We start from the raw sequence: 20911 nt of genomic DNA, 5'->3' as shown, positions 1-20911 counted from the left end.
TAGAATTTCTTGTTCCCAGTTGTTTTTAGTTTTAAATACACAAGAAATTTAATTAGTAGTTTACAAAGTCGAGCTCATCTACCGAGCTTAATCGAGAAACTTTATTGCGTGCACACCAGGTTGTTTGTTGTAAATGACTCATCTCGAATTACACTCGTGTTGGGATGAAAAAAAAATTCTCTTTTTTTTTTTTATGCCAAACGAGTAATCTGAAAAACGCCTCGTAAATTCAACGAATTGGGCTCACGTTACGTAGAAAAAGTTCCAAGTAAGCAAATTCCCTGACCGCGCGGAATAAGCTGTTCCTCGGGCAGCGAACCAACGCTAATTATCGCACGATCTTATCATCCATTTCCAGAGTTAAAAATTTCTCGCACGCGCGATGAAAGAAAAAAAAAAAAAAAAAAAAAAAATTTCCATCCCAATGATCGGTGTTTGCGCAGGGCTGCTATATTTTAGCCTGCACTGCACAACATCAAACCACGGCGTCGACGGGACTCGAAATACGTCGTCGGAGCTGTGGGCAAACAGAGCCGATGCGTCCTGATTACGTTCCACGGGAGATCGAGAGCGACTCGGAGCCCGTAATTATCCTGCTGCTCCGCCTCGTACATACATACGTATCTTGAGTTCGTTGTATTAAATTTATACATCTGTACGTACCATCAAATGCAAATCACTACGGTGCCTCGTTTATGAGATTTACACAGCAAAGAGTCGTTTTGGGGAGAGTGACAAAAAAAAAAAGAAGAAAAAAAAAAAAAAAAAAAAGGAAAGAAAATCAACACACACTCACGTGGCAATCCCGACGAGTCTCATGCTGAGCCAGGCCCGCCGATCTCGGCGCTCCTCCGTCCCTCGGGCCCTCCTCGAAAACTCAGTGCAGCTGGAAACAAACTCGTCGCCAAAACCGAAAAACTCCCCCTCTCGAGAGAAGGAGGAAAGGGAGGCGGAAAAAAAAAGAAGAAGGAAATCAAAAAAAGGTACAAAACACGGATAAAAGTACGCGTCCGAGGTGCTCGTCAGGAGGAGCGCTCGTCACCGCGACGAGCCATTTGCTCTGTCCCGCGCCTATCCACCTACGGGCGCGCCGCGTGGCTTGCCGATCCAGCTTCGACGACGCCGCGCACACCCTAGGGATCCTATGCTGCCCTCTCCCCCCGCCCCGATAAACCCAACCCCTTCCCGTCTCATTCGCTCCGCTCGGAGGTATACGTATGTATTTTGCGCGCGCTACGTCGCCAAACTGCCGTAAGCGCACGCGCCCGAGCTCGCTCGAGGCGCCCTTTTTTCCCCTTTTGGGCCTTTTCAAATTCAAGGGAGAGCCCTTATATACATACATGGATACTTGAGTGGATTTTCACAGTATCGTACAGGTTCTCGTTCGAAGCAACTTTGGTGTATCCAAATTGAGCTTTCGCTCGAGTATCTTATCCTTGTACGTGTATGAAAAAAAGGTGTTCCCTATAATGTAAACCTCTTTGCTTTGTATTCTTTATCAGGGTTTGCAAAAAAGAAATGATTTTACAAGTAGTCTGAACCGGTTAAATCGTACTAGCAAATTTCTTATCTCTTACCATAATTAATCAACCAAATTACAATGTCAGCCAATCAAAACTCTCGTCGCATTCTTTAAGCGTGTGCAATTACACCAACGAGTGGCGAACAAACCGAGGGGTTGCCGTATAATACTTCCATTACGTAATGCACGAGAAAACGGAGGGAAACTGTGTGCGCCACGGATGAATGTACCTACCTACTTCTAATCAAGTTTGCTACTCGAGGGAGAGAGGGATGCGTCACTTTTCCACTCGAAGAATCATCATAATCAGCACATGACAGTGGTGTGTACCCAGGGTGATGGGCCACCAGCAAAAAATCAAATTTTCCGCACCACCATACTCTATTGATTATCACTTGAGTGCACACAATATATATATATATATATATATGTTATTAGTCCACGTAGATCCAAATAATACACATATTTACAACCAGTTATAGGTAACACATAAATGTATAGCGCACACAATCAGCAGTCATCGATCTGTTCGACCTTTTTGATCCTCGAACTCTTGGTTTACAGAAAAAGAGGGATGAGGGGTTGGGGGTGAAGAGGCCTGAAAAATCTCATTTACACATACGTAAGACTTTTCGTCCAGTGGTGTTACACCTACACGCATCCATCGCTCGTAGGTACATATACACACACATATAATATACTTTGGCCAAAGATAGCATTGACAATGGATTTATCTCTTTGGTCGCGCATGCAGGGGGGGGGGATAACCGTAGAGGAGCTGCCTTTGTGATGTGGAAAAGGAGGAAATTTATTTTATGTATTAACCTCTGGAGCGTGCGATCATTACGCCCTGGGAAAACTATACTGCGGAAGGAGGGGTGCATTTTTTAAGAGCTCGTCTTTCAATTTGCTCGGAGGGATATGCGTATATATCGTCCGGTCGAGGGGAGAAACTTGGATGAATTTTTTAAAAATAGAGCGGCCGTGTATAGGGCGTGCAGGGGTAAGATAGTACAGCGTGGAATCAAACGCCTCGGCCGTAATGTGCTCTTGGAAAGACAAATAACCTTGACGATCCGACTCTGGGTTGTACATGCGTGTAGTCGTGCCAAATGGTGGAAGAGCAGGACTTGCCTCCTCGTCGAAGCACGTATTTATCCCGCCTTCCACTCCAAGAATTAATTTTCACGGTGAAAAATCGGCAAAAACAGTCCCCAAAGTAACTCTTGTCGAATAAACTTTGGTGGTGGGTAAGTATTCGCTATTCACGGCTCGCAATGCGTTTCGGAAAATTACCGGGTATAGGATGCTTATCTACACGAGAAATAAAGGAAGTAAAAGAAAAAGTCCGCGCTGAAGAATGCCGGGTAATTTTGAGATCGGCACGTTCGCTGCTTCGCAACGTGTAAACAGCTTCGATACTTTTTTCCCTTCATTTTATTTTTTTCGAGCCAAGTACGTGACTTTGCTGCCGCGTAATTTTTTTGTTTTCCATACACATCTTATACGGCGCACACCTGTAGTATCACATATACGTTGGCTTGCTTTTATTTCGCCCAGTAAATTAATCGACCAGGTTCTTCCACCCCCGTGTCGCTGATGCATCGGATCACGCGCGCGATTTAAAACTTTCTTGCCGTATAAATATATTGCTCGCGCAAATTAGATGCATAATATAACGTAGACGAGTCGATTCGGCGGTCAATGTTGGTATATTAGCGTGTAGCACACTTTGGACGTGATCGAAATTGTTTGTAAATTTTACGGATACTTGGATCCGCAACTTTGGTCGGAGTACACGCGGAGCCCCCGAAACTGAGTATATATACCAAGGATCGATAATTTTCGATAGGTATGGGGTACCAGGGACGTGTGGTCAATATAATTTGTAATAAAGTGCATCTTCTCTGCCCCTAGAGATATAGATAAATTATCTGCAGATTTGATCATCCATCTGGTTTATCATTACGAAAGCGTCATTTCGAGATTCATGACACTGTAAAACATACCGACCCCCATCCTCAGTGAGGGAATTTTGTACGGAAAAAAGAAAAAAATGTGCCATGAAAATCATGCCCGTACAGTTTAAAAAGTTGATATGTGTTGGGCGTGTGCAAGTTCAAAAAATGTAGTGACTCAAAAGTTACTCGTACGGGGGGACCAAGATGAGGAAAAAAAATTGGCATTCACTCGTCAGCGGAGTATAATAAAAAATAAAAGAGCGAGAGTCCTACATTCAATACGACGCCTCCCACTCGCGGTCTCAACAATGCGACTTCCTCTTCAAAGAAAACCCGTCTTGTACCCATCCTGTGAGTGTGTGTATACACCCCTAAATCTACGTGCACGGGTATGTGCATGTGTATATATGTCCCGATGAAGAGGGAAAATATTAAATCTCGAGATTATTCCGATGAAATGCACGAGCTTATATGTATTTTGTATACACATCTTTGACGGTGGAGGAATCGGGCGTGGGAGGGAAGGAAAATTTTTCCCCCGAAAACCCGATTCCTCGGATTTTTTCCAACCGGAAGAGCCCAATCATCAACCATAGGGACTCGGATCTCGGTCGGTACACAATGCCCCGACGAAAAAAATCGTCCGCGCGTTGGGCGATTAAAACCGTACATCTGAAAAGGAAGGAAACCATTACCAAATATTAATTGCGACGGTGGCCGCACTTTTGTAAAAAGAGAAGTGCCTTTCCCCTCGTCCCCAATGTTCGAGCAATGAATTACCGATGGCTGGGGTGGGAGAAAAAAAAAGAGCGTCCCCTTATTTCCGGCATCTAATCGGGCACCTGCGGGGAGGAGAATATTTAATCACGCTTTAGCGACTCAGAGCCCCGATAGCTCGATAGCCCTCGGGGAGGAAATTTTTAATTGATGCCTGTGGGCTCGGTGGAGGGGAAAAAATTATTCTCGAGTGCCTTCGCGATGCACACGGGGAGGAGGGGAGAGTGTAGGGGGTGGACGACTGTAAAAGAGTTACGTGTACATGCACCACGTTCACGTAGAAGCGAAAAAAAAAAATCAATAAAACGAACCCCCCCCCTTCGGTCTGCATGTACACATACACGTGTAACATGTGCACGTGACATCGGATACTCTGAAACGCCAATCAGGCGTCGTTAAGAGCAACGTCTGAGGTGTATCTCAGTTCCGTGGATATGTTCGCGAGAGATGCAGGTATATATATACATATATATACACACATATATATATATTTTTTTTTTCCTGTGATGAGTGAAAAATCGCAGAGATTTTTTTCTCATTTGCAGCAGTGCAGCGCTTTTACAAATATACATATATGCCTCCGCAAAAGGGCACAAGAAAGAGGTAAGAAAAAAGGGACAGCGAGGGAGGGATTAAGATTAAAAGTCTGGAGAGAAAAATTTTTTGGATGCATATACATATATACCTACGTCGACTGCACTTTAAACTATATAATATATGTATACAATTTTGGGTTGGGAAAACATCAGAGTAAAAAATCCCACTTTTCATGCGTACAGGTAAAGTATGTATATGTATAATATAGTGTACACGCGAGGTAAGTGCTTTTGAGCGAAAATCAGAGCCGAGGTGGCAAGTGTTTTTACATGATGTGCTCTGCCGAGGCGCACGGCGTTCACTCCACGCTTAAGACAGTCCGATAGAGCGCGCGTACACCTTCACGCGTGTGCGGTTTTCCCTCCCGTTCGCGGTGCCATTCAATCGAAATGTGTGGCAGATTTTTTTTTTTCTTTGCAAAAACTGTATGGCACGAGTGGGGGAAAAATTACGCGGTCGGTGAAGCGCCTGGAATATTAAACAAACATTGCGCGAGCTAACTTGTTTTTTTTTTTTTTTTTTTTTTTTTTTTTTGTACCACATACTTTGATCGAATGAAAGTGGTAGATTATGTATTTCGACGGAATTGGATTTCCAGATGCGGATTGACAACTCGGAGGCACCTGACGCTCGATTCATGTCTCGCGAGAGAAGGTGGAATTCGTGTCCTCGTCTCGGTTGGAAAAAAAAAAAAAAAAAAAAAAAAACAAGACCGCGTTTTTCGTGCATAAGTACAATTATCAAGTGAAATGTATATATGTACATGGGTGCGGTGTATTTTTTTAGCCTCGAATTTCGCATTCACGTAATCCCCTTTGAGCCCTTAACGAAATACGCCGTCGCCGCGTCGCGTTCATATTTGCTCGGGCGGATCCTCGCATTATCCTCTTCTTGGGGAAAACTTTCGAAGCCCCGATCCGTCCATTGTTGCTTTTTGATGCACGAAGAAGTAGCCGGATTATCCGTACATTTTTTAATTTCACTTGCGGCCATTCAAACTTGCCTCCCCTCCTCCCCCCCCGGCTTATGAGGACCAGGGATGTGTAACTTTGAAAAGTTGCACTTGGATTAAAAAAAAAAAAAAAAAAAAAAAAAAATATATGCACGAGTGTATTTAAATGTATGGAGGTACATGTATCCATTCTCATCCCTGAGGAAATTTCCTTTAATTTAAAAAACAAAAGCTGATGGTGCGTGACTTACAAAGTTGAACGATTTTTCAATTTAAAAATAAGGCGTGGGGCTGGTCGGGATCGAAGAACGCCCGTCGATAAGTCCGGCCTCGCGTGGCTCGAGCTTACCCGCGGGTGCGATTGTTTACGAGTTCAAGGAGGACAATCGATCCTATACCGATTCATCGTAATGCCTATATACTACTCTACGTAAATTAAGGTATGGAGTCGGAAAGCACGGGTCTCTCTTTCTCTCGTATTTGTCTTGTCCATTAATTGTAAATGGCACACTTGAGCCGTCGATCGAGCGATAACATTGAAGAAGAAGGAAAATGGAAAAATTCCGGTTTGTCGAAGCAAAAGAGGTGGCAGAGAAGAGTCAAGAGGCAGAGAGGAAAAAGCTTAACGCGCACTCGTCGGCGGTAAGGTGTACTCCTGCGGCGAGATGTCGCCTCCTCCAGGTTTTTTGCCTCTGAAAAGCAAGGACTGCCTTGATCATATTTTTCAATCTGAACAACGACGATCGCCAGCATACACGAGTATTTGCACAAAAAAAGTTTTGAAAGGAAAAACATTTCGTTGCCACTATATATTTTATACTTCAAGTGTCTCTTGTGTAGGATTACACAAATATTCATGGCTGCAGAACTTGGAGGAACAAGGCAATAATCTCGTTGGAATCAATTCATTCAATGAATTTTATGAGATTGCGGTGTTTTCACCAAAAGGATAAATAAAAGAAAAAAAAACTAAATGTTGCTTGCCCTCTGTTGTTGAAAAAAAACATTTTTATTTCAGGACAAGTGAACAGTGTTGATCTCGAGCTTTTTTTTTTTTTGCGGAAACGTACCTCCATGTGGATACATCGTACTATTACAACACATCAGTCTCTCAAACCCGCGCGCGCAGTCCCGGTCCACATCTCGAGCGCCAGCATCCACCGTTGACGCGCGCAAGCGTAGTCGAGGGCGCAACGAGGCTCTCGCCCCGGAGAAAGAACAAGCGAGATAGCGAGCGCTAATCACCGCACACGCGGAGCATAGACAGAGAGGGATGCCGCGTTTGCTCCTCTCCGGCGATTGTTGTCGATTGCGGCAGCCACAGGGGCGAAAAAGCCGCTAGTGGTCCATGAATCTTCCGTCCCTCGATCCGGAGCACCGCGCCTTCGTCGAGCCGCGGAAGAGTCACCACAACCTGCACCTACGTATACATATACCAATGGCACAGCGGGTGCGAGGTTTGGTTCGCGCGCGCGCGCGTCCGACCGTGCACCTACGAGCCCATGCTCCCCAAAAGGTCGGCGCTTCTCTCCCGTAGAGGTGCACCCACTTCCCTCCCTCCGCTCCTCTCGCGCCCAATCTTGATTTTCGCGAGAGCCCCCCTCCCCCCACCCGCCCACTAGTGTGTCATATTTTTTCGCGGGGAAGACGCCGCCGTCGCGAGGAGGAGGAGGTGCTATTATGTGCGCGTCAAGAGCGCGACGGAACTCGCCGAGGGCCTGCTGGACGGGCCGAGCGGTGGTCGCGCCAGCTGCTGATGACGGGACGAGGATGTCGGGCCACCGGTGCTCGTTGCCTCACTGCTGCCCGCGGTGATGATACTGCCCGACGAGACCGAGGGACCCTGGGGCACAGCCCGGAGTAACGATAATTCGTGTTGTTATGTGTCGCCGTCGTCGTCGCGGCCGTCGACGTCCTAGGACGAGCCGAGTTATTAGGTGAGTTTTTTCATCTTCTCCTTCCTCTTCTTGTTTTACACCTCTGTTTTTTTTTTTTTTTTTTTTTTTTTTCTACGAGGGAGGTCGTGAATACAAGCATCTCCCGTGGAGCGAGCGATCGCGAGTAGTGTAGCTCAAGATTGCGTCCGGCGCTCCGGCTACACGTATGGTCGCTCGAGCCTGAAAACCCGTGATAATGACATTGCCCTGGATTCTCGCCTCGCATGATCCCGCCTATACTGTCGTGTACGCGCGCGCGCGTGTTTGGTCCATCTGATGACACGCTAATCAGCGAATCTGGCGAAATTCAGTGCACGACGCTCGCTCGACATACAGATTTTGTGCATTCAAGTGCGAGCGGTGAACGCGTTCTTGTTTTTTTTTTTTTTTTTTCTTTTGTTTTTTCATTGGAAATCAAGTGTGTCGAGATGATTTTGTCAGACAAGTCGCGAAAGAGAGTTTTACGTAAGACCTTTTTTCTTACCCCCGTGCTCGCGTGTATATACGAGCAGTGAAGTTAATGGACGATGCTCTCTTGGCTGTGAAAATCGTGTCACTTTTTTTTCAATTTTCGCTGACGTGGATTTTCGAGGGACTACAGAGCGGGGGTGGATACATATTAATACACTCGTGTGGTCAAGTGACCGAGAGAAGCCTTGCGCTGAAAAATCTGTCAAGTGGGTGTATTAAATATAACTTTTTCTTTTTTCTTTTCTTTTTTTTCTTTTTTTTTTTTTTTTTTTTTTTGTTTCTTCTCTCTTGCCTGCATCCACTCACTATGTTACACATGTGTCGAGTGCTTTTTTTTTCTTCTTTTCCTTCAATGCGTATATGTTCAAGTAAAGAATTCGTTACAAAGAAAATGAATAGCGCAGCGAGATGTCTCGACCAGCTATAAAAGGACTGAATAGTTGCAATATTTTTCTCACGAAACGCCCGAGTGTGCTGCTCGTATGGCAGTACAGGTCTAATTTCCCTCGAATGGCAATAATCGACTTTTCGAGTGAAGCGGCACGTGCATATAATTCAAGTCATGAGGACGTTGAAAAAAAGAAAATCTATTCGCGAGATCGCTTTGATTCGCTGAAATTATCTTCAGTCATGTTCACCAAGGGGTAAATTAAATTTTTTTTTTTTTAGCTTAAGTTTTTTTTATTCAGTTTCTTTGTCTTGCGAAACTAGGATTTTTATCCTCTTCAACGAACCAACGGATGGATCGAAAGAGCGAAAATTCCCCCAAAACTACCGGACATAGTTGTAGCTCGAAACCTAATAGGCTATATTATATATACGCACACCCGAGGGTCGATGTCGAGCGAGGTAATTTAGATTGGGATGCCTCGCGGCGTGCAGGACTAACTGCAAGAATCCCAACTTTGTTAATTACTGCGCACATAGTTCATCAAACTCATCTTTGTACTTTTTTTTGTTTGTTATTTACAAAAAAAAAAAAAAAAAAAAAAAAAAAAAAAAAAAAAAAAAAAAACGAAGCAACAAGCCCTATAGAGGGCCCGTAAAATAAAAACACGCACCATACATTCATAGCTAAAAGGTAGCAATAAGAGGTAAAAAATTATTCAGGAGCAATAAACTCATTATGCATACCCGTGATAAATCAATGAACCCCGGAAGGGCGAGTCGACATAATATCTGTCGTAAAAAACACCGTCGACTAATCAATTATAAGCGCGCGCGAGCGGGGCTGTTTTTATACACCCTCATCCACGAAAAAACAAAGAGCACGTACCGTTTTCCCTTCGGTATACGTGTACACACTTGTCATACGTAGCTTTGGACCAAAGTCATGAAATGAATGTTCGTACAGGAGGCCGGTCGGAGCCGTGGATCCATCTGCTTTGATCAAGATCAGCCGGAGGGACGTAAACGACGTGGCAGGAGTGAGCAGTGGGTACCGTCTGTAAGCTGATGCCGCTGGTGTTTCTCGTCTTTGGCTGCAGCGCCAGTAAGACGATGACGAGACTGCCGGGAGGACTATTGGCCGGTGGGCTCGTGCTCATACTCTTTGCTGCGGACTTGTCCCACAGGGCGGCCTGGTATACACGCTTCTTTTGTACCAAGTTTTTTTTTTGTTTTTTTGTTTGTTTAATCATTACATGCTTAATTGGCATTATTTTACGTGACACGAAAATAGCCGTTTCCCCCCAATATATGCTTGTTTACTTCATTTGCGCGCGAATCTTGGTAAAATCGGTAGTTGCTGCGAGAACAAAGGAACGTTAATCAATGAAAAAAACCAATTTTAGTCGAGTATACGATACAAGAACATAGATAAAAAACAAAAATCTACATAATTTACAAGATCAAGTATACCAAATTCGTCTCAATGAAACGAAAAGGTATAGATAATTCATACACAGCGCGTAAACGCGTCGTTCATTCGGTCCTCGAAACCGATGCTCAAACTCGTTGAGAGTTCCCGAGCACGTGGGCGCGGTTAAAAATTAAACAATATATAACGTATAGGGCTTGTGTAAGGATACACAGTACACATGAAAAGAATGTATTTGACTATTACTCGGTGCATCTCAGTTTTTTGCAGAGCGACTCGACGGAGATCACCGACAGACTGGCGAACGTGACGCAAACGATCTCGAGGATCCTCGACGGCTACGACATACGACTCAGGCCGAATTTCGGTGGTAAGTTTTTCTGTACATGTCATATATTATTGTACTATGTACAGTAACCCACTGGGTGAAATATCATACGCGACTGCCATTGGACCGCTGGTCGCGTAAATTGGCTTTGGGTTGCCGATTATTCTTGACGAAGGATCGAGGGATTTTCGATTTCAAAAAAAAAAAAAAAAAAAAAAAAAGAGAAAACAAGAATGTGGCCAAAACCGGGACTAAAAAAAAACTTTGAATCGGCAGAGGGACCGCTGACCTGCAAACAAAACCTGCAAACTCGGTCACTCCATGTACAGACTGCATTTGTACATACACCCCATATCGGTGGCTCCTGTTCTCTGTCCAACGAATCTCCCTTTGTTCAGCTCCTCGCTGAAATCAATCGATCATTTCTCGTGCAATGAATCAAGTGGGGGGGGGGGAGAAAAACAAATTAAAAAAAGCAAGTCACACTGGAAGTACAAAATAACCAGAAATTTTACAAGCGACGTAACGCGATTAACGACCCTATAGCGATGACGGCACTCATCTTCTGATTGCTAGCCGGACACGCCTGATTGAATTTGCAGCAGCCGAGGCACACACACACATACACACATACACACACACCGCACAGTTACCTCCGGTTCGCGGGATTATTCGGTTCGGAGTTCGTTTAATTGAACGTGACTCCCGGTGATGGTCGAGCGCTCTCGCGTCTTATTGCCGTATTTGTATATACATAGCTGTCCCCTGCCCCTGTGCACGTACTGTATGGGTATACAGATATTCCTGTCTTGTCGAGAGGAAATCAGGCGCACGTGCGATGCTACCGAAGGGGATGATATTGGATCATCCGTGTCTTCGTGAGCGCGTCCTCATATTGTATTTTCGTTGGTTCTTTCAGTATTTTTTTTTTTTTTTTTGCTTTTTTTTTTTTAATTTAGGATATTGCTGATGTGATTGTACGTGTCGTGGTTGAACGGTGCGGCTGTCTCAGAGATTGAGAGCTCTGGTATCTTTGAAAAAACAAAAATTCAATGCGAAAATTTCCGTAGAATGTTGCATCACATACAATTAAAGAAGTACAATCTATTATTACTGTTCAAGGTGAGCCCTTGTACGTCGAAATGGATCTCACGATAGCGAGTTTCGACGCTATATCAGAAGTCAACATGGTGAGTTTACTACGACAATCAGATATTACTTTGAACATTGCTGGAATATAATTGCAATGCATGTGCACCCACGTATCGTGTATCGAAAAGTAAACAAAACACGTATTTTGTCACAAAATGTCACTGCACGAGTGATTTGATGAGAAACTGCAATATTCGAGGTCCGTTTGACTATTTAAAAGGATATATCAGGGCAAAGGGGGCAATAAGAGCGCGGCAAAAATTTCTCGATCCACGCGGATCAAAAGGACGAGAAGCGCAAAGAGAGAGAGAGAGAGAGAGCGAGCGAAGCGTTTAGCGTCCAGGGGACTTGATTGCACTCCGAGGTAATAAATGGTCAAACGGTGTCCGCCGGAGTGGATTTCTACTCGGTCGTGCACGCGTGAAACGAAACCAAAATAAAGGCAGAACAGTTTAATGAAAATAGAGGGGACGGCAGCTGAAATGAAAAATACGCTATGTTGAAAACTGTATATTTGCGCAGTGTAGGTAATGAAAAAGAAAAAAAAAAAAAAAAAAAAAACATAACTGGAGGCGAAAAGATTCATCGCAAGGGTACAAACTTGCTGGTATAATCCGATAATTGACTCTGGCCTCCGTGTAGGTGCTCCACTTCTCGGTGTCAAGCTCGCTCGAATGGTTTTCGACCTACTTTTCATTGACCGTGAATTCGTAAACTCGCGGAAACGATAGAGCATGGAATATCACACACGAGTGTGCAGTGCACGTTTACGCCCTCGCGACCTTTTCATCGAAATTTCGCTTTCTAGTCTTGCGACGTAAGTGACGTACAAAATTTGTTTTATTTTTTCTTGGAATCGTTAAGACTTAAACGCCACACTTTCCCCGAGAATATCAATCAACCCGTCGATTTAAAAAAAAACTCGATTCCCAACACTTCCCCGCTACTGCGATAAGTACCATCGCCGCGTGTAAATTATGTATCAAAACAACAACGTTGCCCAACAGCGCTCGTTCCATATTCCTAATCTCTCAAGAGCCCCGATTACGTTTGTGCGAAAATCCTCAACCTCGAGAACGCGCTCTAATCAGAGGCCTTTTTTTTTCTCTAACATGCATGGTATACGTTGTACCGAGCGATACATACAATGCATCAATCACACGCTCACGTTGCACTGTTATCGGAGAGCCCCAAGCTGTGAATTTCCCGTCTTCTCGGTATTCAGTGATGTATATACGTATAGAGTAGAGCCGAAAAGCCGTGTGATAAACAACGAGAATACTTCATAGGCTCGAGATAAAAGTGTGAAAGTGACGTGTATTACTGGTCTTTTTTGAGGCATGTTATATTTGAAAAAAAAAAAAAAAAAATTTCACGCGTTTACATGTAAGATACTATACGTGACAGACGGGCGTGCAAACGATACTGCAGAATAGAGAGTACAGATTACTCATGTATTGTGTGGCTATCTGTACTATCCATCCACGTCAGCAGGTTGTACTCTTGGTGAGGAAAATGAAAAAAAAAAAAATAAATAATAAATAATAAATAAATAAAAAAATTTGGGGCGTTTATTGATGCCAACAAGATCTGTCGATAACTTTCTCTCGATCGCTCACTTATCGAGACCTTTAACGTATAGTGTAGTAAGCAGTACGAGACTCTGGAAATGCGATGTATTAGCTGCAATGTACGTGTATAGATAATCACAATAACGCTGGTTTTCTCATTAAATGACTGTCGTGCAGAAAAAGTAAATAAGATGGGGTCATCTGTGAAAGTACACGTCCGAAGATACAAAAAAAAAAAAACCCCACAAAGTAGCATAAATGACGTTTTAAATTCAAAAACTTGAATCAACGTAAAATTATAACGATGTGGAGGTGAAATACTCGATGGTATTTTCAAATTTTCTTAAACATGTCTACTTGGATGAAAGAGTGAAATGATGAACCTACGAAAAAAAATTCAAACCCGAAATATGTAATCTCACGGAAGAGGGATATTTCGAGGATATAGGGGCAAAGTTTGATATTGATGTTACTTACGAGGACAATCCAGTAGATATTTTACGTCAAAGAGAAGAAGGAAGCAATAAATCATAAAACTTTGGGAAGAAAGAAAAAAAAAAAAAAAATCACCGCAAGTAGTAAAAGCCAGATATAGTCAGACGTGTCCGATGATATTTACATACCTATATAACACTTTTGTCGGAAAAAAAAGAAAAAAAGAAAAAAAAAAAAAAAATTGATCTCGCAAACACCAGCAGTCTATTATTATTGATGACGAATGCCCGAAGGGACTATGTAAATGGGGATGGGGCGAATACGAATGTTCGCAGGATTACACGATAACGATGTACCTCAATCAATATTGGACGGACGAGAGGCTGGCTTTCTCACAGGAAAAAGAAATTCTCACGCTCAGCGGGGATTTCGCCGAAAAAATCTGGGTGCCGGACACTTTTTTTGCCAACGACAAGCACAGGTAAGTTACTTATTCCCCCTTTGTACTCTATTTTTTTTTTTTTCATTTTTTTCCTCGATCCTCATTACGATTTCCGAAAGAATACATATATATATTTGTTTGCCCCCATTCGTTGTTTTTTCAAATAGTCGAACGTTGCCATTGATTTTTTCCCGAAAGCGTGCACACACACACACACACGCACACACACACACACCCAATTCAAAATCAAAAGCAAAGTACGAAAAAAAGCGCAACCACCCAACAATATCGCCGATAGGAAGACCTATCGAGCAGCCAAGACCAGATTAGCCGGATTAAGGGTGCCACATGCATATAGGCGCCTATACTACACAGATGCAGCCGAATCAATTTGCCCTCTCCTACGGACAAAGGGTGGATCACGACGAAGAGTAGGAAGGAAGAAAGAACGGAGCGGGCGAGGGGAGGGGGAGGGGGGAAGAAAGAACGGCGCGAAAGGAAGACAGAGCCCGGGGGGAGGAGGAGGAGGGCGAATGTGGGTTAAGCGGGGCCTCATGCAAAATAGTTCTCTCTAAAAGGCAAGAGTTCTCGGCACTCTGACCCCATTCGCTCTTCCTCCCCCCCCCCCTTGTGGATCTCTTTGCTTCTTCTTCATTTTCTTTTCGCCTTTTTTTTCATCATGCACCGCGGAGCCCCGATGCGAGACGCGACCGTCAATGGGCAAGAAAAAGGCTCTCTGTATGGCACGTGTGTGTCTGTGTGTATACATGTACATATGCGTTCTAAGGCACAAAAAGTGCGACGTCTACCCTCGTCGTCGTACATACACACACAATCCAACTCCCTCCCTCTTCATTAACAGCCGGGCACGTGTGCCTGTGCTCCGATTTATCTTATCTCTCTCTCTCTCTCTCTCTTGCCTTTCCATTTTGCATCAGCATCTCGAGCGCATCATCCAAGAGAGAATTGCCTGCCTGCCTCATGCACCTATATATACATTCTCGTTCGCCAATCCTTTGTCACACACGCCGCCTCTCTCTGTGCGCTGTCTTTTGTCTGCCGTCGTTTGTTCTGCAACCCTCTCGTCTGTGTGACAGTTATCTCTTTGCGCGTCGGTGTTGATCTGTTGTATCGGCGATCGCAATTGCTCTCTCTGTTGGATTTTGAGCCAATAAATCGTGAGAGCATCGATTGTCTTATGGCACCCTTGTGGGAACAAACATCTACGCTCATTTATCCCTTTATTTTTTACACCAGACCAAAAAACACTTTGTTCTACATGTAGCAAAAAAAAAAAAAAAAAAAAAAAGAAGAGAGGCAAAACATAAGCGGGTGACGATCGTCTCGAACTTTATGGCACCATCTGTACGTACATGATAAAGAAAAAAAAAAAAAACTATATCCCCCTGTATACCTCGCAACTTTAGCGTATCCGTCCACCCTCCACCCCCCAATTTTTTTTTTTTTTTTTTTTAAGCTCATCCATGTGTATCTCTCGTTCCTCCAAGTAATGTTTTTCTCCTTTGTTTTGGCCCCGCGTTCCCGGCAAATTGAATAGCTTCCTGCACGACGTGACGGAGCGCAACAAGCTCGTGCGGCTGGCGAGCGACGGCCTGGTGACGTACGGCATGAGGTTCACCACGACCCTCGCCTGCATGATGGACCTGCACTACTACCCCCTCGACTCCCAGAACTGCACCGTCGAGATCGAGAGCTGTACGTACACCCCTTCTTTTTTTTATTCAGTTGTTGTTGTTTTTTTTTTTTTTTTTTTTTTTTCTTTTTTTTAATTTCTTCTTCTACTTCGTACTGGTGAAATCAATTGTTGTATACTTTATATACTTACGGAGGGGAGGAAGGTATATACCATACAACAAACTATACCAGCTTTGGCTGAGTAAATGAGTAAAACAAGATAATATGATTCCGATGATGATTTCATTTGGCTCGTCCGCATGGCAGTGACAAAGCACTGCCACTCGAGACAAAGAAACGATGAAACCGCCTGCATCAATCGAAAGAGTTACCGCTTAGCCAACTATAGTTATATACATTAAATGGAACACGTGAGTCAAAAATAAAGAGAAGGAAAACCAGAGCTTACGCAACACAGATTGGTCGGCACTGTACGTGTATCTGTATGACAGGGAGGGTCGCTGTAATCCATTCATTTCGTTATTACATCCCTGAAGAGGGGTGATGGCGAGGTGGGGGGGGGGCGGGGCAGATCCAGACAGGTAAAGCCACAGGATTACCCGCAGAAACAGAGGTGCAGAGCCCGAGCGTACAGGTACGTACACGCGCGTACGGAGCCTCATAAGCCCTTTGTAATCTCACCTATACGATTAAGAGGGCGTTTTTTCAATGATGGGTTCTACTTCATTTGAGGGGAGAGACCTTTTTTTTCGAGAGCCCGAATTTTCGCGGATTAATGCATTTTAATATCCAGTACCGAGTGGGGGCACGTTGGATTACCACCGATTTACGGGGAGAAAGCTCGAGCAAGCGCCTTTTTTTCCCGTGTGCGGGTGTGGGGAAAATATTGAAATTGAAATTCGCACCGAGGCCTTTTTCGCGAGTACGCATATAATTAATCGAGCTTAAATTGATCGGCTTGAGAGTTGTTGCGAAAAAAACGGACAGCGGGGTCAATTTGTAGTGAATTTCACGGATCATCGGGGCACAATGGACGAAGGGAAAGAATCGGCGTTTGGTTGCCTTTTTTTTTTTTACTCACGGAGAAGTCATTTCCCGTCCTTGTCCACAGACGGTTACACGGTGTTGGACGTCGTGATGGCGTGGAAGGAGACCCCGGTGCGAGGCGTCGACGAGGCCGAGTTGCCCCAGTTCACGATAATCGGGTACGAGACGAACGACCGCAAGGAGAAACTGGCCACGGGCATCTATCAGCGGCTCTCGCTGAGCTTCAAGCTCCAGCGCAACATCGGCTACTTTGTCTTCCAGACCTACCTCCCCAGCATTCTCATCGTCATGCTCAGCTGGGTCAGCTTCTGGATCAATCACGAGGCCACCAGCGCTCGCGTCGCCCTCGGTACGTATCCCCGCGCCTTTACACCTATACATACATACACGATTAAACTGCTGGCTATCATGCCGCACACGTACACTTACTTACCTGTATACCCCCCCTGATATATTGTGTATCGCGTAGCAAGGCTCTTTTTGTCGGGCGCGAGATTGCCTCTCCTCGATGCGGCAATTTAAAATTTCCAAGAGCTATGTATCACAGCCCGTGTTGTTGCGTGCCACGAGGGTAAAAGGTTTTTTCCTCCCCCCTGTACCTTGGCTCTCGTTTAAACTTTTTCATAAGTATAAGATCAATTTTTTTATTAAATTTGACCCAAAGTACGGTATTTTAATGCGTCCGGCTTTCTTGCTAAATATCTCGCAAAGTCAGGAGGTAGAAATCTGAATGCAATAAAAGTTGGGTGTACCGTGGGAGTTTAAATTAAATTTATTTACGATTCAAATGCCCTCGTTCAATGCATTTATTTTCCCTCCGCTGTCCTCGGTGGCTATGCAGATCGTCATGTACCCTCTGTACCCCTCCTCTAATAAACTCCAAGTCCGAGTACAATTGGCGCAATTAAATCTTTATTGTTGGGAAAGTTTCAATTAAACTCCATTGCGGCGCCGTGCGTCCGTCTTGTCGGTCTATGAGTCGACTAGGAAGGCAAAACCTCGCGATGATATTTCGTGGGAGTGACTCGCTATTACTCTGGCGAACCCCCCGTGTTGTATACACACTCACTTGTGACTATTCATGAACAAAATGATGAATAGATAAACGCAATCGATATTTGGCCAGATGAAAAGAAAAAAAAAAGCGCCATTTAAATCACAGATGCAATTAAAAAACGAAATCGTCGACGCGCATGTGTTTCCAGGAAAGTGAAAATTCACTGAAAATTCCAATTTTACCCCAGAGAAATAACAACCTCACGGAAAAACTAAATCCATCTCTCTCTCTCTCTCAACTGCATCGCAACCATCCACCTCTAATGAATAATACATGGGATCAACAATTCAATTTAGACGATAAATCATTGTACTTGAACAGTTTTATCTTTTAGATTGAAGTTGTTTTAAAAAAAAATGTAACAGCTTTAATCGTTTCACTCTTTCATATTTGCAATAAAACAAAAGGAGGGTTATTATCCGTATTTCATTCCCTACTATATTAATCTAATTGCGTGTATAGTATTAAAAGTAAATGGCAACAACAACAATAATAATAATAATAATCCTAGGCATAACGACGGTGCTGACAATGACGACGATATCGACGGGGGTGAGGAGCTCGTTGCCGCGCATCAGCTACGTCAAGGCCATCGACATCTACTTGGTCATGTGTTTCGTCTTTGTGTTCGCGGCGCTGCTCGAGTACGCGGCCGTTAATTACACCTACTGGGGCGCCCGGGCCAAGAAAAAGAGCAAGCAGAAAGAGACCGAGGAGAAAAAGACCATCTGCTCCTCAAAGACCGGTTGGTGCATGGCTCACAGTGAGCTCCTTTCTTTCGGCGCGCCGCGCCAGAAAAAGAGCTCCTTCTTTCTTTCTTTCTTTCTTCGTTTTTGACGCGACACGCGCGCCTTTGACCATTCGAGTCCGAGCACTTGATGTACGCATGAGAGTGTCTTTTGTCTCGACTCGAAAACTTTTTTTTCACACATAGCCAATTTTAAAATTAAAAAGAGTCGCAAAAGGTTCGCCGAGAGAGTACATTGCCTCCTTCGGTGGCTCATTGTCCGAGTCTCGAGATTAAATCCAACGTTTTTCATTCACGAAATACAAATAATAGACATGGTAGAGTCATAACTTTCGTGTTTTTCCAACTGAATGTTATTCGGCCTCCGATATCCAATTCTATGATTGAACTTGTAATATTCCAACTTTTTTTTTTTTTTTTTTTTTTTTTCATTCCGTTGAGTTTGAACAATTTTGACTACTACCCGTAGCTTTTTCCCATACATTTTACAATGGAAAAAAAATTCATAATATCTTCCATCCCCCGACCTACACGAGAGAAGCTTCATTCAGTTACCCCAGCTCCGTTTCATCCACCGTTCCTCCCCAATTGGAAAAAAAAGCCACTAGACTGATGAGGAGGAAAAAAAAGTAACAAACCTTCCCCCATTGTCCTTGGAATCGCACACAGGAAGCAAGGCAAGCTCCCCGTTTCCCGGTACAACGGACGCGGACATAATCGAGCTGCAGGACCTGCGGCTCTCGCCACTGCCGAGCATCAGGAACCGCTCGGGCCTGAGCAGCGTCGCGGGAACACCAGGTGGCCCGACCAGGGACCCCCTGCTCCAGCACCAGCAGCCGCACCACCACCACCAACACCACGACCCGGCCAAGTTTCCCCCTAGCTTCCGGATCGCCCGAGCACCTGGTTACAGCGTACACGCCAAGAGCCCCGGGTTGAGGTACAGGGGCGCGAGGCAGCCCAAACCCAAGGTCGGTTGTTTTTTTGTTTTCTCATTTGGGCTTGAAAATCAGGAGGAGTAGCGCTTGACGTTTTTAACCAGTGGCGTGATGATTATTCATCATTTTTACATCGATTGGTGCTTATTTTGCTCACCATTTGACCGCAATCGTGATTATACCTGTTGGATTATTATCTCTCGTATACGTATCTCGGGATATATATACCCAAGTTGTTTTGAGATCCCTAAATCGGATAAAAACTTGCGTAGTTGATTAATAATGTTTTTTTTTCGTATCACCTAATCGTCGAAAAAAATCATTCGCAAGTTTTACGTTTGTCATCGTTCACGATATCTCACTCTTTGTGATCTATACTTGACTCGTTACGTTGTATATTATGTACCTACAGCTGGTGTGTTTTCACGTATAAGTTAAAAATTAACTGCTGGCAGTCTATTTATCCAAATGATGCAAATCTAAAATATCTCAACAACATCGACGAATTTACTCATGGTTTCCCTGTGTTGACTTTTTCAAAATATTTCATAAGATGTTTACTTCAACGAATGGCTCAATTACCGATACAATACCCATGCATGCCTTTTCATTTTCGATCAATGCGATTTTACTCAATAATAATAATAATAATAATAATAATAATAATAATAATAATAATAATAATAATAATAAAAACTAAAGATCGAAAAAAAAATCATCCCTGTACAGGTACTGCACGCGATAAAACGCGGCGCCTCGGTGCTCAAGGCCTCGATGCCGAAGATCAAGGATGTCAATCTAATCGACAAATACTCGCGCATCATATTCCCGGTGAGTTTCACGTTGTTCAACGCCGTCTACTGGATCTTCTACGTCCTGTGAGGGAAAAACCGCAGAGGCGTGGCAACCAAGTGTGCCCCGAAATGCTTATCATGACTCTCTTGCATCGTATACTTGCACCTTGTATCGTGAAAATGAAACGCACATTTACACGATGATAAGATATGAAAAGTGAACTTGAAAAAAAAAAAAAAAAATGGTGTGGTCTGTGTTTGTGAGGGTATACTAAATAGTATATACATTTATGTAGGTTTGCGAAAACTGCAGGCTTCTATTAAGTTAGAAAAAGAAAAAATTGAACGAACGCTGAGACAAGCGCTAATCGGCCGATCGATCATTTTCCAGTGAAACAATAGAAATAAGTGATGGGGTTTGATCAACAATAATAACAGTAATATTATGATAATAATGGTGGAGGACAAAGAGGGGTAAATATCATAATCGTATTGCGATTGCTGATGGTTTTTCGTGATTTGTTGGGTATACAATATGCGGTACAATATACGTTGTGTTTTATTTGAAAACTCTTTAATAAAATACGATTTTTAGTTTTATAGAAAACAATTAGTATTAAATGTAGCATTGAAAATGTCTATAGGTATTCAAAATGTTTTGAAAAATCATCAAAGATTTGATTATAAGAGCGAGTTGACCAAAAAAC

The 20911-nt window shown here is 43.6% G+C and overlaps 1 protein-coding gene across 1 annotated transcript; it reads left to right on the top strand.

The window, feature by feature from the left end:
- The first annotated feature begins 9606 nt into the window (after nt 1-9606).
- Lcch3 (Ligand-gated chloride channel homolog 3) lies at nt 9607-20540 on the top strand. The gene is made up of 9 exons (XM_014358139.2): nt 9607-9800; nt 10297-10406; nt 11487-11554; nt 13858-14003; nt 15523-15680; nt 16732-17016; nt 18236-18469; nt 19142-19443; nt 20140-20540. The coding sequence occupies exons 1-9, from the start codon at nt 9673-9675 to the stop codon at nt 20290-20292; spliced, it is 1584 nt and encodes a 527-aa protein (XP_014213625.2). The 5' UTR covers nt 9607-9672; the 3' UTR covers nt 20293-20540.
- The last annotated feature ends 371 nt before the right edge of the window (nt 20541-20911 follow it).

The sequence above is a fragment of the Copidosoma floridanum genome, unplaced genomic scaffold (genome assembly GCF_036245765.1).
Source record: "Copidosoma floridanum isolate Cflo_tuat_1 unplaced genomic scaffold, Cflo_Japanese_pri ptg000030l, whole genome shotgun sequence".
Lineage (NCBI taxonomy): Eukaryota > Metazoa > Arthropoda > Insecta > Hymenoptera > Encyrtidae > Copidosoma > Copidosoma floridanum.
This window is presented reverse-complemented; position numbering and strand designations above follow the sequence as displayed.

Excerpts from the sequence above, each read along its gene's own strand:
- Lcch3 (XM_014358139.2), top strand. The coding sequence starts at position 9,673 with ATGCCGCTGGTGTTTCTCGTCTTTGGCTGCAGCGCCAGTAAGACGATG. Across the intron at positions 18,470-19,141 it reads CATCTGCTCCTCAAAGACCG|GAAGCAAGGCAAGCTCCCCG; the intron begins GTTGGTGCATGG and ends AATCGCACACAG. Across the intron at positions 19,444-20,139 it reads CGAGGCAGCCCAAACCCAAG|GTACTGCACGCGATAAAACG; the intron begins GTCGGTTGTTTT and ends ATCCCTGTACAG.